The following is a 17,022-nucleotide window of genomic DNA, read 5'->3' on the forward strand; positions in this document are numbered from 1 at the left end:
GCTAGGAGCAGTTGAATAGGACTATGGCAAGGGCTATGCTCAGCTATATCATCATATCTGATCGTCACCCCATTCAACTCCTCATCTCGGGGCACTGGAATGCCGCTCTGGCAATAAGTGCCCCATTATTCAGGTCAGGTATTCAGTTCTTTATTCGGAGACTCTTTTGGACAATCACTATACCTCCTGCAGACTCATGTATGTTTTAATGAGAGGTAGATAAGAGTACCAGAGAGGTCTCCAGAAATGATAAAGATTGGGCATGCTGAAATCCATTATGCCCGATCCACCCCCACCCTTCATTCCTGACATCTGCCAATTGGTGGAGGGTCTGGTGACTCTCATACAGTTAACCCGTAAGTACTATCATGGTGTCTATCATACACCACTATCATACACATATCCTTATGATACACACCATGATAGTACTTAAGGGTTAAATGAGGTTTACAAATGGCAGGTTGCTGTGGACACCCAGCCTTGCTTACCTGGACACCTGAATGCTATGACTGACAAGCTGCTTTTTATATATCAGGATTCACAAGGCATTACAGGTTAGAACAAGACACCATAAAATATATTTCTTTACAGATAACCAGGTGGAACCGGAAAATACCATTCAGAGCAGACAAATCTAATGACTCTGAGGTAAAGGCTCATTCATACAGGTATATGTAAGGTCAGTTTTTAAGCCATATGGTCAATACAGAGTTAAAATTATGGCTACATGTGCATTTTTTATTTTTATCTTTTTTGCATTGACTTACTGCCCAATATGAGTACCGAGTCTGACCAAGCTCTACTCTATGTACTAGGAGGAGGAGAGCTGGGTTGATCACATGACCCGGAGCAAGTTGTCAATGGCACACCAGAGAGACTGTGTGTGTGTGTGTGTGTGTGTGTGTGTGTGTGTGTGTGTGTGTGTGTGTGTGTGTGTGTGTGTGTGTGTGTGTGTGTGTGTGTGTGTGTGTGTGTGTGTGTATATATGTTTCGTTTTTCTGGCGCACACTGTGCAACCAAAATGACGTGTCGCCTATATTCTGTGTCTCGGTACAATTCCAAGAACACCAATTTTATATGGTTTTATTTACATTTTAACCCCTTAACAAAAATCCCAAACTGCCAAAATATTTCTTTTCTGAAGGTCGCCATAGCCTGACACCCGTACATTTTTTTTATACTTCTGTGTACGGGAATATATAGGGCGTCTTTTATTGCGTGGCTGGGTCTACTATTCAGTTATACCATTTTGAGGAATTGCTATTGCTTTGATCACTTTTTATTAAAAAAAAAAAAAAAAAAACACAGCGGTTTGACACTTTTGACTTTTGGGGATTTGAATTTTTAATCACTATAATTTATTTATACTTTGTTATTTTTTGCTTTGCATTTATTACACCCCCTAGGGGGTCTTGACTCCCAGGAGGTCTGTTCACTAATACAATACATTATGTTTTTTTGCAATGCATTAGCATTGTAATTTCTATTGTCGGATAAATAGAGCAGCCTGCAATAGAAAGTATAGAATGACAGGCCGGGGAGTCTTCACAAGGCTTCCGGCTGTCAGAGGAATGGGACGCAGGGCCCGGAACTTGCTCTGGTGCCTGCGATCGCTGGTAAACTGACACACTGAGGCACCAGAGAAGTTAATGCACACGATCTGGGCGGGCACCGACCTCGAGCATTAGTGCATGGTGTCTGCTATATAAAAGGGGTTAATTATTACCTCCATGTCACTCACATATCAGTAACCTATATATGAAGCACTCAGGGGTTAACTGCTCTTAATATGAGGCACATGTATTTACTAAACTGTAATGCACATGACCACACTTTTTATCCACAATGGTGGATAAAAGTAAAGACTTATACATTTCCAAATTGAACAGCAGGTCCTGAATCTGTCTGCATTTGCAACTCTGTCAATTCATTTTTAAATGTATAAAAGTCAGTGAAAGCCACATCCGTGCTATTTGTGTGCAGGAAGCCTTAGGGCAAGTTCACATGGGGTTTTTTGGATCGGAACTTGAGGCGGAGGCCGCCTCAGGTTCCAATCCAAAAACTGAGTAGCCATGATTAAAAGCTGGTGCACTGCATCGGCATCCAGCAGCGCACTCCGCTCTGGGTTAGGCCTAATGAATGGGCCTAGTCCGGAGGAGGGATTGTCTTCAGGCCTAATCGCAAGGTGACTCAGCATCTCTTCATTTTTCCGGGAGCCGGAAGAAACGGCTCCCGGAAAAAAGACCTGAGCTGCTCCCATTGATTAAAAAAAAAAAAAAAAAAAACCCTGTGAACTTACCCCATACAGTCCTATGGTGAGGTGTTTTTAGGAGGAATTTGAGTCAGTTTCCTGACCAAAAAATTCTGTCTGAACGCAGCCTAAGGCTGATACCTAAGTTGCAGAATTGCAGCCTTTTTGTTGCAGATTGCTGCAGCCTTTGGCCCCACCACAAAACAGTGCTGCTGGGGGGGGGGGGGGGGGACTTATGGCTACGCATCACAGTTCTTCCCGCAGCACTTTAGACAGAAGGCATGCAGAGGTTTCCTGTTTGGACTTTGTTAAAGTTGTTAGTTACGCTAGGTTCACACCTGCGTTCATCTGTCCGTTCTGAACTTGCCGTCTTCTGCATGCCAGAAGTCGGAAAGCTCAGACCGGGTCCGGCCGTGAGCGGTGGTGAGCGTTTTAGGCTCTCCGCCGCGAAACCGTTTTTTTTAAATCCGGACACAGAGTACTGCATGTCTGACTGTGTCCGGATTATAAAACCCGGTTTTGCGGCGGAGAGCCTAAAACGCTCACAGCCGAACATCTTTCTCACCCATTCAAATGAATGGGTGAGAAAGCCTCCTGCAGGTTTCCGTCTCCTGCTCTGTTTTAGGCAGGAAACGGAAACCTGAACTACGGAGTGCCGGGCGCAGATGTGAATGAGCCCTTACACATTGTTACTACTTACCTTGCTTCTAATGGAAAGCACAGGTATATCCGGCACATAGCAGTAAATGCATGTGGCGGTGAGCACAGTATGACAGCACTCCTATGTTACGCTTTGTTCTATATGACTTTAGTGTAGGGGGTCGTCAACCTTATAATTATTGCGTGGCACTCTGAGGACCTCCTCTCTTTTTATTTAAATTGGTACGGCGAACAAGAAAGGTTGCCTACCCCTCCCTAGTGCATGCGTCATATGCCCTGAACTAGTCATGGCTAATACTGAAGTTCAGCCAGTTACTAGAGGGTTACTACAATGTTTCTGGTCTCCGCAGCCTCCTTCATACCTAATAAATTAACCAGGCAGTGTCCACAGTGAGCAGTTTATGTGCATGATCTATAGGGATTTCTCTGCTGTAATGCAGCCTCTCCAGTCCCCATTGATTACACATAAGACATACTATTTATGTGCCTATTATCTCCGGCACAGATTTATATAGAGTGACAGGGCAGTAAATAAGTCTGCACTTTCACCCAACTCAGCTGTTCGCCAGAGAGGATCCTCCGGGCCTTGCCCAGCCCGCAGTTCACACTAGCACATTGATAAGCTGCATTGCGTACCTATAGCCATTAATGAACTAACTGAGATAGTGACTCGTGTTATAGGGAGCGGCAGGCCGAAAAGACAATGTTAAAGTCTTGGCCCAATATCCCTCTCTAAAAACATACATATATGTGTATGTATCACACACAAAAAACCCTACACACTTAAAGGGGCTCTATCAGCAAAATTATGCTGTATGAGCCCTACGTATGTGTGAATAGCCTTTGAAAAGGCTATTCAGGCATCGCTGATCTAATTTTAACCCAGCCCCGCCCGTTTTAAAATAAAACTATAAAAACATACACTCACCGGCCACTTTATTAGGTACACCTGTCCAACTGCTCGTTAACACTTAATTTCTAATCAGCCAATCACATGGCGGCAACTCAGTGCATTTAGGCATGTAGACATGGCCAAGACAATCTCCTGCAGTTCAAACCGAGCATCAGTATGGGGAAGAAAGGTGATCTGAGTGCCTTTGAACGTGGCATGGTTGTTGGTGCCAGAAGGGCTGGTCTGAGTATTTCAGAAACTGCTGATCTACTGGGATTTTCACGCACAACCATCTCTAGGGTTTACAGAGAATGGTCCGAAAAAGAAAAAAACATCCAGTGAGTGGCAGTTCTGTGGGCGGAAATGCGTTGTTGATGCCAGAGGTCAGAGGAGAATGGCCAGACTGGTTCGAGCTGATAGAAAGGCAACAGTGACTGAAATAGCCACCCGTTACAACCAAGGTAGCCAGAAGAGCATCTCTGAACGCACAGTACGTCGAACTTTGAGGCAGATGGGCTACAGCAGCAGAAGACCACACCGGGTGCCACTCCTTTCAGCTAAGAACAGGAAACTGAGGCTACAATTTGCACAAGCTCATCGAAATTGGACAATTGAAGATTGGAAAAACGTTGCCTGGTCTGATGAGTCTCGATTTCTGCTGCGACATTCGGATGGTAGGGTCAGAATTTGGCGTCAACAACATGAAAGCATGGATCCATCCTGCCTTGTATCAATGGTTCAGGCTGGTGGTGTCATGGTGTGGGGAATATTTTCTTGGCACTCTTTGGGCCCCTTGGTACCAATTGAGCATCGTTGCAATGCCAAAGCCTACCTGAGTATTGTTGCTGACCATGTCCATCCCTTTATGACCACAATGTACCCAACATCTGATGGCTACTTTCAGCAGGATAATGCGCCATGTCATAAAGCTGGAATCATCTCAGACTGGTTTCTTGAACATGACAATGAGTTCACTGTACTCCAATGGCCTCCACAGTCACCAGATCTCAATCCAATAGAGCATCTTTGGGATGTGGTGGAACGGGAGATTCGCATCATGGATGTGCAGCCGACAAATCTGCGGCAACTGTGTGATGCCATCATGTCAATATGGACCAAAATCTCTGAGGAATGCTTCCAGCACCTTGTTGAATCTATACCACGAAGAATTGAGGCAGTTCTGAAGGCAAAAGGGGGTCCAATCCGTTACTAGCATGGTGTACCTAATAAAGTGGCCGGTGAGTGTATATGTAAATGATACCTGAACGTGCACGCTGGGCGGTCGTGCACGATCTAAGGTCATCTTCGGTCCCTCCTTCCTCTTCCAGTGACGCCCTCTTGTCCTGGCTCTTCTCCGCCTTCATCTTCTTTTCTTCCGGATATGAAGACATTCGCGAGCGTACTGCGCATGCTCACGTAGTTCTAAGGATACTTAGAACTACAACATAAATGGCTCTGGAGGGAGCACTACTGCGCACATGTGGGATTTGAACACAACCCGCTGGAAAAATAGAAGATGAAGGCGGAGAAGATCCAGAAGAGGAGGACGTCACTGGAAGAAGAAAGAAGAGGAAGAAGGGACCGACGATGACGTCGGATCGTGCCCAGCGTGCGCCTTCAGGTATCATTTACATATATGTTTTTATAGTTTTTAATTTAAAACAGGCAGGGGGATTAAAATTAGATTAGGGGTGCCCGAGTAGTCTTTTTAAAAGCTATTCATGCATATGTGGGGCTCATACAGCATAATTTTGCTGATAGAGCCCCTTTAAACCTACCTACAACAGCGAAATTTATTTGATGCTTGGTTCCAGGACAGCCCAAGTACCTATACCACATACAAAGCAAAGCTAACACTTTAAATCTAGAATATACTGAAAATTGAAAAACTGAATTTCTTTACTTATCAAGTTATTACTTTCAAAGTTCTCAAGATAACACGGGTTTTTTTGGACCAGAACTTGAGCTCGCCTAAGGTTCTGGTCCAAAATACGATAGCTGCGACTGGATGCCGCTGCAGTGCACCGGCATCCAGTCGCACACTCTACTCCAAATTAGGCCTAAATGAATGAGCCTAGTTGGGAGGGAGTGTCTTCAGGCGGATGTCAGGAGGCGAACCCGCCTGAAAGAATGAGCATGTCGCTTCTTTTTTTTCAAGGAGCCGGAACAAACCGCTCTCGGAAAGTAAAAAAAACAAACAAAAAAAACCAAACAAACAAAACTGACCGGCTCCGATTGATTTCAATGGGAGCCATCTTTTTGGTCAGGAGTTTGAGGCGGGTATGGCTCAGTGGTTAGCACTGCAGTGCTGGAGTCCTGGGCTCGAATCCCGCCAGGAACAACATCTGCAAGGAGTTTGTATGTTCTCCCCGTTTGTGTGGATTTCCTCCCATACTCCAAAGACATACTGATAGAAGAAAAACAAAACAAAAAAATAAAATAAAAAGGCATTTCCGCAACATGAGGCCTCAAAGATACTGCAGGCATAAGCTAGAGTTCTGGCCCTTAGCCAAAAATCTCATGTTTTTTAAGCCTAATACCTATAGCTCTTCATTTGTGTGTCCAAATACAAACCAACTAATAGAAAACAGACATTTCAACGTGGCTATGGACTATGCTGGCAGCACACAAACACCTATAGTCAGGGATCAGCAATCTTCAGTACTCCAACTCCCAGCATGCCCATTCACTTCTATGGGTAGCTCCAAGAAGAGCAGCTATGCATGCTGGGAGTTGTACCCCAACAGCTGCAGTACCAAGATTGCCTACCCCTCCCCTAAGGGGTTAATTGTAAGGACTGGCACCATGTATGAGCTAAGGGCACAGCTTTACAACTTCATTAGAGAATTCTGGAGATTCCTTCAATGTCTTAGCAGCTCTAGGTTTTCTTCAATTACAAAAAAGCTCCAGGGCATTTTCAAGGATCTTAATAGAATCTCATTCAAGCGAGCAAAGCAGCAATAAGTACGCTCGCATGTCGGGACGTGAATCTTGATACCATCCTTTAAGTGGCCATAATGATGAACCTGTACATTATATTCACTACACATCAGGATTATATTCATTGCTACATGCTGTGACTGCACATAGATGGGTATACATAATATTAAACCCTACAGACTGGACATAAAACTGCATTGGGAATAAGTGTATAACAGCGCCCATCTGAATGCACAATGTCCATTGTCCTGTATTATATAGTATAGGACAGTGGAGCTGTAGGGAGCTAGAGACTCAGCAACATGGATTACTAGGATATAGAGTCCCAGTCTCCTGCCTAAATTTGGGACAAATATCTGTCCTGGAGTTGCTGGGCCGGATTCCCCTGCAGGAGGCGCCAACACAAAACTTGATACTTGACAAACTAGGCCAAACCACTGACTCTTATTTCCACAGTCCAACTCGGACTCTGTTATAAATGGCCGACAGACAGGGTCAGACAGCAACCTCTATTCCCGCTAATGCAAGAAGAGTCGCAAAAGAATTCTTAAGAAAGCAATTACAGTATGTAACAAAAGATAGGGCAGATTCCTAAAGACTGGAGTTACTAATGCCAGCCTCCAAAACCCTGGAGTCGCTAGAGGGTATGCCTCTTAGGAAGTCAGAAATTAAGCGCACGATCTGCAAAGCTGTCCATGGGGGGGGGGGGGAGAGGTAATATACGCCAGCTTTTACCACACACACAAAAAAAAAAAAAAAGTGGAAAAAACCCCAGTATAAATGCAGCTGAAGAGGAAAAAAAAAATATATACTGCAGAATTCTTGTGTTTCCTATTTAAAACTGCAGTTGGGGGGGGGGGTTATATGCAACAAATGGATGAGATTAACAGGTACATTTTTTTTGTCCGCTGCATTTCCACAATGTATGGCATTAGCTATATGAGGTTCCTGGAAGAGTCAAAAAAAATTCTTGGCAGTTTCTTACATGGCACTAGAGCAGTATTTACTAAAGCAAAGGATGGCAAAGAGGAGTGCATATGGGATTTCTTTTCATTTTACTCAAAATCCTCAGGATAGATAGATAGATAGATAGATAGATAGATAGATAGATAGATAGATAGATAGATATCTCAAACCTACAAACGCTGCATTGTATAGAGAACACTGGAGGAAACCAACAAGTCAACCTGGGTAGGAGCAACAAGAGCCACCGCAGCTACACAATGTAGAAATACAGCAGCAGATGGAGGCAGAGGAGATATTCTGTGTATGTACAGAACATTGCCACCCACAGCTAACAGACATTCAACCCATAAGAAGAAGAGTAACATTATGCTTTATTATTCATTGGGGAATTGCACTGCAAGCAATTGTCCATTCCTATTACTCCATAGCTGCATAGTACATAGCTTAAGACCCAAACGACAAAGGAAAAACAATACCAGATCCATTACAACTCTCTGAACTAAGAGTGACTTGTGGCCACATGCCCTAAGTCCATTCACATCAGCAATAAACACACATACTACGACACATACTCTTGATCTAATATCATCCATGCATTTATATAGATATAATATACTAGATGTTTAGTCTGCCACATACAGCATGCACCATACAGCTAAAATAGCAGTGACATTTCCACCGTTTATTTCCTATGTCGCCCTGTGACCAGCAGAGAAATCCCACTCGGTGATAAGTGTTGACTCATTGCTGGCATTCAGCTTTCAATGACATCACTGCGCAAAATGCAGTTTATAGAAGTTGGCCACTAAGTGCACGCTGCGGGGCAATTGTGTCTTTTGTCCACAGCAGAATGGGCAGAAGGTCTCGGCACATTATTCCTACACACTGACAGTCACTGACTGAACGGTCCGCGCCTGAAGTGAGCAGGATGAAACTAAAACTGTCATGTCATCCAGCCTGCAGGATCCTCAGCACAGGAATGTCTGACGTATGTCATTGTGCCGGGGCATTCGCTTTATGCTCTTGAATATTAGACTACAGATGCAGCAGAGCTCAGTTTCTCATTTAACTCTTTGGAGACCATTTCGTATAGGAAAGGAGATTATTCAGACTTGAAGAGGTTGTTGATTTTCTTACACTTCTATGTGAATGACAAACTCAACTCTGCTATATCTGGCCAAAGAGACTGATCATACAAATTAGGATTTTAGAAGTGGTGTTCTGGCCCCCTAAGGCTACATGTGCAGGACTGAGGGTGCAGACAGTACGGTCTGCACAAAACATGTCCGCATTGCACCTCTACGTAATCCGCAGTCACTGATCCACAAAAAGACTTGTATCTGAGTCTGTGCCGCAAATACAGACAATAGGACATGCTCCATAAAGTGCGAATAGTTACAACCAGGAGACCATCAGTAAAAACTATAGATGTGTGTTTGGGACCATAACAGTGAATGAGGATATATACTATCCACTATGATGGACAATATACAGAAATGTATGATCGTGTGCATAGGGCATAAGGCCTTATTCACATGCATGTATTACAATACGCACATACATGTATTCTGAACCCAAAAGCAGGCATATAAGGAGAAAAGGCCTCATTTCCATCGCATATACGGTACCTCAACTGTAGGATCATAGTTATACACAAGATGACAATATATCGTCTAACCAAGTGCTTATTCACACAACCAAGTTTCTCAGACGTGTGCTGCCTGTGATCTGTGAAGATTGGACTTTCAAGTCCGTTTTCACCATCCTGATTTACCCACTGAAGTGAATGGGCTCAAAAACACGAAATATATCTCACATGGATGTGTGAAAGATACGCTGAGAATTGCCCTTTAGATTAGACATTTACCAGCAAACCACACTTGTTACAATGGGACCCACATAACCCCTCTGGGTGGGGGCGGATCATGTGAGGGGTAGTCCGAGTGTATATAGCACATTACTATAGATTTCACCTGTATATGCCAATCTCTGGTATACTGCCATATAGAAATGGTTATATTTATATAAAAATACGTTTCTGCCTGTTATATCTACATGCTGTGACCCCTCCTCGTGTCCTCCAACCACGGTCGGGCTGTATTATTAACATCACTCCGCACAGAGAACTAAATGATCCTGCAGTGTGTCTGTGTTTCTTTCTTTTTAGTTGCTATGATTCCTAGGATTTCTCTATCTGCCATGAGCTTGTATGTGTTTCTTTCTTGTTATATACTACTGTACCATCTATGAAACTGTATCACTGAAATTTCCCCATTGTGGGACTATTAAAAGGATCTTATATTTTATGCCGCATGCAGTTTCTAATGGCAGCCATGAGTAATCCATTTCTTCTATGCCAGTTAGCTAAAAGTTTGCAGTTTACCGGCCATTAACATACAGAAGAAATGTATAGTAACATGGGCCAGGTATTATTAAAAATTGCAGGAAAAACCAGTAGAGATAAAAGCACCATGTAAATGTGGCCTAAAGGGAACCTGTCTGCTAGGGGTAAGTTCACACAGCAGAAACAGAAGAGGACTATGATGTGGACCACTGCCTCAAATTCCTCTTCCATTTCTGCCCCTCCGGTTTTCACCCGCTAATTTGGCTCTGATGAATGAACCGAACCAGTGGTGTCTCACACAGTGGGTTATTTTTTTTTCTTTGCTGAAGAACCATGTACAGTTTTTAATTTCGACAATGTTACTCTGCATCTCACCTGTGTAGTATCAGCCATGAAACTGAAAGCCCCTGCTGTACTGGCTGATAGCAGGTGAGATGTAGAGCAATATGAACTACTCATTACTGCAATTAAAAACCACACAGTTATTCAGCAAAAAGTACCATGTGAACCAAGTCTAAAAGAACTGCACGCAGCATTTAATGGCGGCCACCCCTACCACAGGTTACTATACATATCAGCTGTATGACAACCACCATTACCATACAAGTGGAACGCATAGTAACATGTGCCAAGCAACTAAAAACTGCATGCAGTTTCCCAGCAAAAGCAGCACTGTGTAAACCCAGCCTTACACTCCTCTTGCTCTGACACCGGCAACATGACAGGTTCTCAGGTCCTTTGTTTTGCCAAGAGATAAGCAGCAACACTGAAACAACCTGCATCCTAGACAGGTTTATGGTGGAGTTTAGGAATGTCTGACGCAGTTTTGGAAGCAGAAGCCAAGAGCGGCTATTTTATACTCTCAAGGTACAAATCTGAATTTGGCTTAAAGATAAAAACCTGAACATGTGAATAGGGTCTAAGTTTTGACCACATGTATGCTCAGCTAACGTGATTCTGGCTATAGACGCTTACAGGACATCCATGAACATTTTACCGCTAGGGGCTTAGCACAAGTCCTAAGAAGGGGCTGCAAATATTGTCACCAGGTAGTGGTAGATGCACAGTCACTCTGCGGCTCAGGCTATACAGCAAACTCGGACTGCTCTATGTGGTATATGTGCATTATATGGCGGGAACAATCCATATAGATCCGGACTAGGAGGCCTTGATGTAATCATACAATGATGGGAGTGATTGTCCAAGACAAGTCATCTAGTAGCCAGCCATGACAGGCTGAGAGGTATTAGGTAGCCCCATTGTAGATCACACCTGAGTATTGGGATTACCCTATGCATGCAGATTACAGCACTGGCCTAGCAGTAGGCCCCTGTATACAAGACCACTACTGCTATATACAAGTGTCCCCCTGACAGCAGGGCCTCCTACAGCCACATACCTGCACCCAGCAGCTGCTACTGCCCCACAGCAGTCCCATCCAGCCCTGAGCCGGTGATGACAGGCAGCAGCAGGCAGGTGAGGCAGCCCCATGCAGGGCACAGGACATGAATGGTGTAGGCTCTTACCTTCGTCTTCTAGCTCCAGTTTCTCCAGCATGCCTTCAATGGTGCCTTGTGCCTGTGTGGGGAGAAGGCAGAGACAGGGGATGAGCATTCATACAGGAGAGGAGGAGGAGGGAGGAAGCGGCGGCGGCGGCGGCAGCGGCACCAAATCTAGTCTCCCTCTATACACAGCGCCGGGACTGCCCTGTCTGCACGGGGGCGGAGCCTCACACTCTCACCGTGACGCTGATTGGTCCATCAAGAAAATAGAGCTCTGATTGGCTCGCGGCATAAACAGCCGTAACCAATCAATGGGACTGTTAAACAATGCTCCGCCCCTTTTCTGCAGCGCACAAACAAGAGCCGCCGCCGGCTGTCACTATGGGGACCTGATGGGGGTCATTCTCTAAGCGGCTATGTTGTGCTATGGAGCATCTGCCGGCTCCACCCTGCCGGGGGTCTGTGCTGTGTGCCCGCTGCCTGCCCAATGCGGCAAAGAGGCCGAGGTCACTTGGCACTACATGGGTGGAAATGGCTATATTTTGAATGCGTTTTTGTTGCGTTTTTCAGAGTAAAGTTCAGGTTTCCATGATACAGGTGTTCAAGAGAGAAGTTAAAACTGGTCCCAGGCAATAGTTATATCCAATGATTTCACTAGGACTAGGGTCACATCTGCGCTGTCCATTAGAAACGCTACTGCACAAACCGCTGAAAATCGGGGGAGAGAAATGTCCTGCAATATAAAAATGGCGGAAATCCAATGGACTCATAATAGTGTATGGGGTCCATGTGTAACTGTTGTGCTAGCGGTGCGGCTCTCTAACGATGGAGATCCCAGCACAAGTGTGAACCGAGCCTTACATGACTTTTTTTGACAGTTTGCTATAAGGCTAGAGATATACGACAACGCTGGCCGCCATGTCGCCCTGCGACTCTGTCACTCATATTAGCGAATGGAGTCACATTGTAATACTGAGGGTTGTGGTGCGACTCCTTTCACGAACACAAGTGAAGGCGTTTCAGGACGACACAACGATCTTTAGTCGCACAACAGCAATGGCGGCCAAATTCTGTGTGTAGCCCTGGCCTTAAAGGGGTTGTCCAGGGAGTATTAATTTAATTACCTGGGGATGCTGATGATGGGCCTGGGGGCTCCGGCAACACATCACAACCCCAAGTTATATGATCCAAGGCAGCGTGCAGTCCCCTGGCTCCTTCTCCAATCCAACAGGTAAATTACCTGTGCTATGGTGGCTGACTACAGTTGGCCAACCCCAATGGCAAAGGAAATTAATTACGAGTGGGGGGTAAGGGAATGAACGTTCAGATAACATCACATGGGTCATGATATTGCTAGAACCCCCAGGCCCATCATCAGCATCCCCAGGACCAGGTAATTAAATTACTACTCCCAGGACAACCTCTTTACAATGTCCAAGCCAGAAGGCTGAATCTCAGCAATCTCCACTGAAATAAATAGAGAAGTGTTCACATTGCCCAATCAACGCTCCACTGAGAAGAGGGGACAATAGCCCCCCATACTCCTGAGGGGTCTGAGTGGTCGCACCCTCACTCATCTGTAAGTTATCCTCTATCCATTGGATAAGACATAACACACTTGGATGGGAAATCCCATGTAAGACAGATGGCAGACACTGTCTAAAATCTGATCATTTTGATCTGGTGTCTTATATACATTAAGGAGGTTTCCCAGGCTTGATGATCTATACTTATGACAAGTCACCAATACCAGATCAGTAGGAGACTACAACTGATTGGCTGTTCAAAAAGACTGGAAAATTGAGGTGAATGCTGTGGCCTCTTCACTGAATGCCAAGTATAGCCCCGCACATTGCATAGAGGCTGTGCTTGGCACTGCAGCTCAGCCCCATCCACTTGGAACGGGATTCAGCTGCAAACAGATCACATGAAGGCTGATCTGATCTCTGGCCTGTGAAGTAGAAGTGGCGCTCACACAACTGCAAAGGATAGGTGACAAATATCTGATCAATGGGAATTCATCCTCTGGAACCGCTCCAATCGTTAGAGTCCAATGTATAAATGGATCATGTGCACTGCGGCTCCTCTCATCTCAATGCGACTGCCTGAGTTAGTCTGTACTTGTCTTTAAAATCTAGTTGGTGCAGATTTTCTGTGCAGATACATGTGGAATTTGATGCAGATTGTCAGCATATAAATCCTGACTGTGTACATGTTCACTAACTGTAAATTCACACAACCGAGTTTCACCCTACTATCGGTGCAGGACATATGTCACTGGAAGGCAGCGAGCGACTCCTAATATCATAGATAACTGTTATGGTACCGTAGGAGTCCTACGTGGCTCAGTGGTTAGCACTGCAGCACTGGAGTCCTAGGTTCAAATCCTGCCAAGGACAACATCTGCAAGGTGTTTGTATGTTCTTCCTGTGTTTGCGTGGGTTTCCTCCGGGTACTCTGGTTTCCTTCCACACACCAAAGACATACGGATAGGGAATGTAGATTGTGAGCCCTATATGGGACAGTGACTGTCAATGTCTGTGAAGCGCTGCGGAATATGATGGTGCTATATAAGTAAGAAATAATAAAGATAGATATATGGACAGAGTTTCATGGGTGCAACTTGGTCATGTGAATCTAAAGTAAGTCAGATTAGTGAATATAATTAAAAAAAAAAAGAAGTAATGACCTCATAGGAGGTGCATCAGCACAATGATGATGGCTGATGGGGGAGGAGAGGGCAGTACAGCGGCTGATGTGCTAAATTTTCCTAACAAGTATCATACTGTGTGTTATTTCCTGAGCACAACCTGCTTATAAGTAATGAAAACTACAAATAGCACCACCTAGTGTTGTAAAATGTACTCTGCACTTGCACTATGGAGATCCACATCAGCTGAAGACAACATATTATGACATAATTAATGAACCTTCATTACATCATAAGGCTTGTATAAAGTACCTACATTAGATAGATTTGTCTATGTTTCAGTGTTATAATAATATAACTGTCTAAATATGTGAATTTCTTCCTAAGGGTGAATTCACACTGAGTAAACGCTAGCTTATTCTGAACGTAAAACACGTTCAGAATAAGCGGCGTCTAAAGCAGCTCCATTCATCTCTATGGGAGCCGGCATACGAGCGCTCCCCATAGAAATGAATGGGCTGCTTCTTTCACTCCGTGCAGTCCCATTGAAGTGAATGGGGAGTGCCGGCGTGTACGCTCCGGCATGAGCAGAGCTTGCCGTATACGCCGGCACTCCCCATTCACTTCAATGGGACTGCACGGAGTGAAAGAAGCAGCCCATTCATTTCTATGGGGAGCGCTCGTATCCCCGCTCCCATAGAAATGAATGGAGCTGCTTTAGACGCCGCTTATTCTGAACGTGTTTTACGTTCAGAATAAGCTAGCGTTTACTCAGTGTGAATGCACCCTAAGGCCCCATTCCGATGGCAGTATTCTGGTTAGTATTTCCATCAGTATTTGTAAGCGAACCCTAGCAGTGAATTTAAGGTCACCCAAAAGCAGTGTGAAAGACTGGTGGAAAGCACGCCAAGATGAATGGAAGCTGGGATTATAAATCATGGTTATTCCACCAAATATTGATTTCTGATCTCTTCCTGAGTTAAAACATTAGTATTGTTGTTTCTAAATGAATCTGAACTTGTTTTCTTGGCATTAGGCCTGACAGCACTGCTTCTTTTTTATTATTTTGACAATTTCTCATTTGCTGCAAATAAATACATTTTTCGCTTTGAATTTCAGAGACATGTTGTGAGTGGTTTATATAATAAAAGATCAATTTACGTTTTACTCAAAAATATACCAATGAAGAGAAAAATCAGAGAAAATGAAAATTTTGCAGTGGTCTCCTAATTTTTTCCCAGAGCTGTACATGAATAATCCCACCATCGACTGATCGGCAGCATCACAACCAACTGGATATGTGTGGCCAAACTATGACTACAGAGATCATGGGGGGGGGGGGGGGGTTGCACAACAGTGGATTGTAAGCTCTTGTAAGCAGGGCTATCACTCCTACTGTTTGATATGCGGATTACTTTTTAACCACTAATGGTTGATTTTGGCTATACAGTCATGGCCAAAAGTTTTGAGAATGACACAAATCTTATATTTTCACATGATCTGCTCCCTCTGGTTTTTATGTGTTTGTCAGATGTTTTTATCACATACAGAAATATAATTGCAATCATATTATGAGTAATAAAAGCTTATATTGACAGAATGAGTTAAGGCAGCAAGTCAATATTTGCAGTGTTGACCCTTCCTCTTCAGGACCTCTGCAATTCTCCCTGGCATGCTCTCAATCAACTTCTGCACCAAATCCTGACTGATAGCAGTCCATTCTTGCACAATCAATGCTTGCATTTTGTCAGAATTTGTAGGTTCTTTTTGTCCACTCGTCTCTTGATGATTGACCACAAGTTCTCAATGGGATTAAGATCTGGGGAGTTTCCAGGCTATGTTTTGTTCCCTGAGCCATTTGCTTTATGGCAAGGTGCTCCATCATGCTGGAAAAGGCATTGTTGATCGCCAAACTGCTCTTGGACGGTTGGGAGAAGTTGATCTTGGAGGACATTCTGGTACCATTCTTTATTCATGGCTGTGTTTTTAGGCAAGACTGTGAGAGAGCCGATTCCCTTGGCTGAGAAGCAACCCCACACATGAATGGTTTCAGGATGCTTTACAGTTGGCATGAGACAAGACTGGTGGTAGTGCTCACCTCGTCTTCTCCGAATAAGCTGTTTTCCAGATGTCCCAAACAATCGAAAAGGGGATTCATCAGAGAAAATGACTTTACCCCAGTCCTCAGCAGTCCACTCCCTGTACCTTTTGCAGAATATCAGTCTGTCCCTGATATTTTTTTCTGGAGAGAAGTGGCTTCTTTGCTGCCCTCCTTGAGACCAGGCCTGGCTCCAAGAGTCTCCGCCTCACAGTGTGTGCAGATGCACTCACACCTGCCTGCTGCCATTCCTGAGCAAGCTCTGCACTGCTGGTAGCCCGATCCCGCAGCTGAAACAATTTTAAGAGACGGTCCTAGCGCTTGCTGGTCTTTCTTGGGCGCCCTGGAGCCTTTTTGCCAACAATGGAACCTCTCTCCTTGAAGTTCTTGATGATGCGGTGGATTGTTGACTGAGGTGCAATCTTTCTAGCTGCGATACTCTTCTCTGTTAGGCCATTTTTGTGCAGTGCAATGATGACTGTACGTATTTCTTTAGCGATAACCATGGTTAACAGAAGAGAAACAATGATGCCGAACACCAGCCTCCTTTTAAAGTGTCCAGTGGTGTCATTCTTACTTAATCATGACAGATTGATCTCCAGCCCTGTCCTCATCAACACCCACACCTGTGTTAATGGAGCAATCACTGAAACGATGTTAACTGGTCCTTTTAAGGCAGGGCTGCAATGATGTTGAAATGTGTTTTGGGGGATAAAGTT

General features: G+C 44.4%; 1 protein-coding gene across 4 annotated transcripts in view; it reads right to left on the reverse strand.

The window, feature by feature from the left end:
• PRKAG2 (protein kinase AMP-activated non-catalytic subunit gamma 2) overlaps nucleotides 1-17,022 on the reverse strand; it is a 186,854-nt gene that overhangs the window by 35,615 nt on the left and 134,217 nt on the right. For all 4 annotated transcript variants that reach the window (XM_075271535.1, XM_075271534.1, XM_075271537.1 and 1 more), the window contains one exon: nucleotides 11,580-11,631. In XM_075271535.1, coding sequence (XP_075127636.1) covers nucleotides 11,580-11,631 — 52 coding nt within the window. The remainder of the gene's footprint in view (nucleotides 1-11,579; nucleotides 11,632-17,022) is intronic.

This window comes from Leptodactylus fuscus, chromosome 4 (assembly GCF_031893055.1).
Source record: "Leptodactylus fuscus isolate aLepFus1 chromosome 4, aLepFus1.hap2, whole genome shotgun sequence".
Classification (NCBI taxonomy): domain Eukaryota; kingdom Metazoa; phylum Chordata; class Amphibia; order Anura; family Leptodactylidae; genus Leptodactylus; species Leptodactylus fuscus.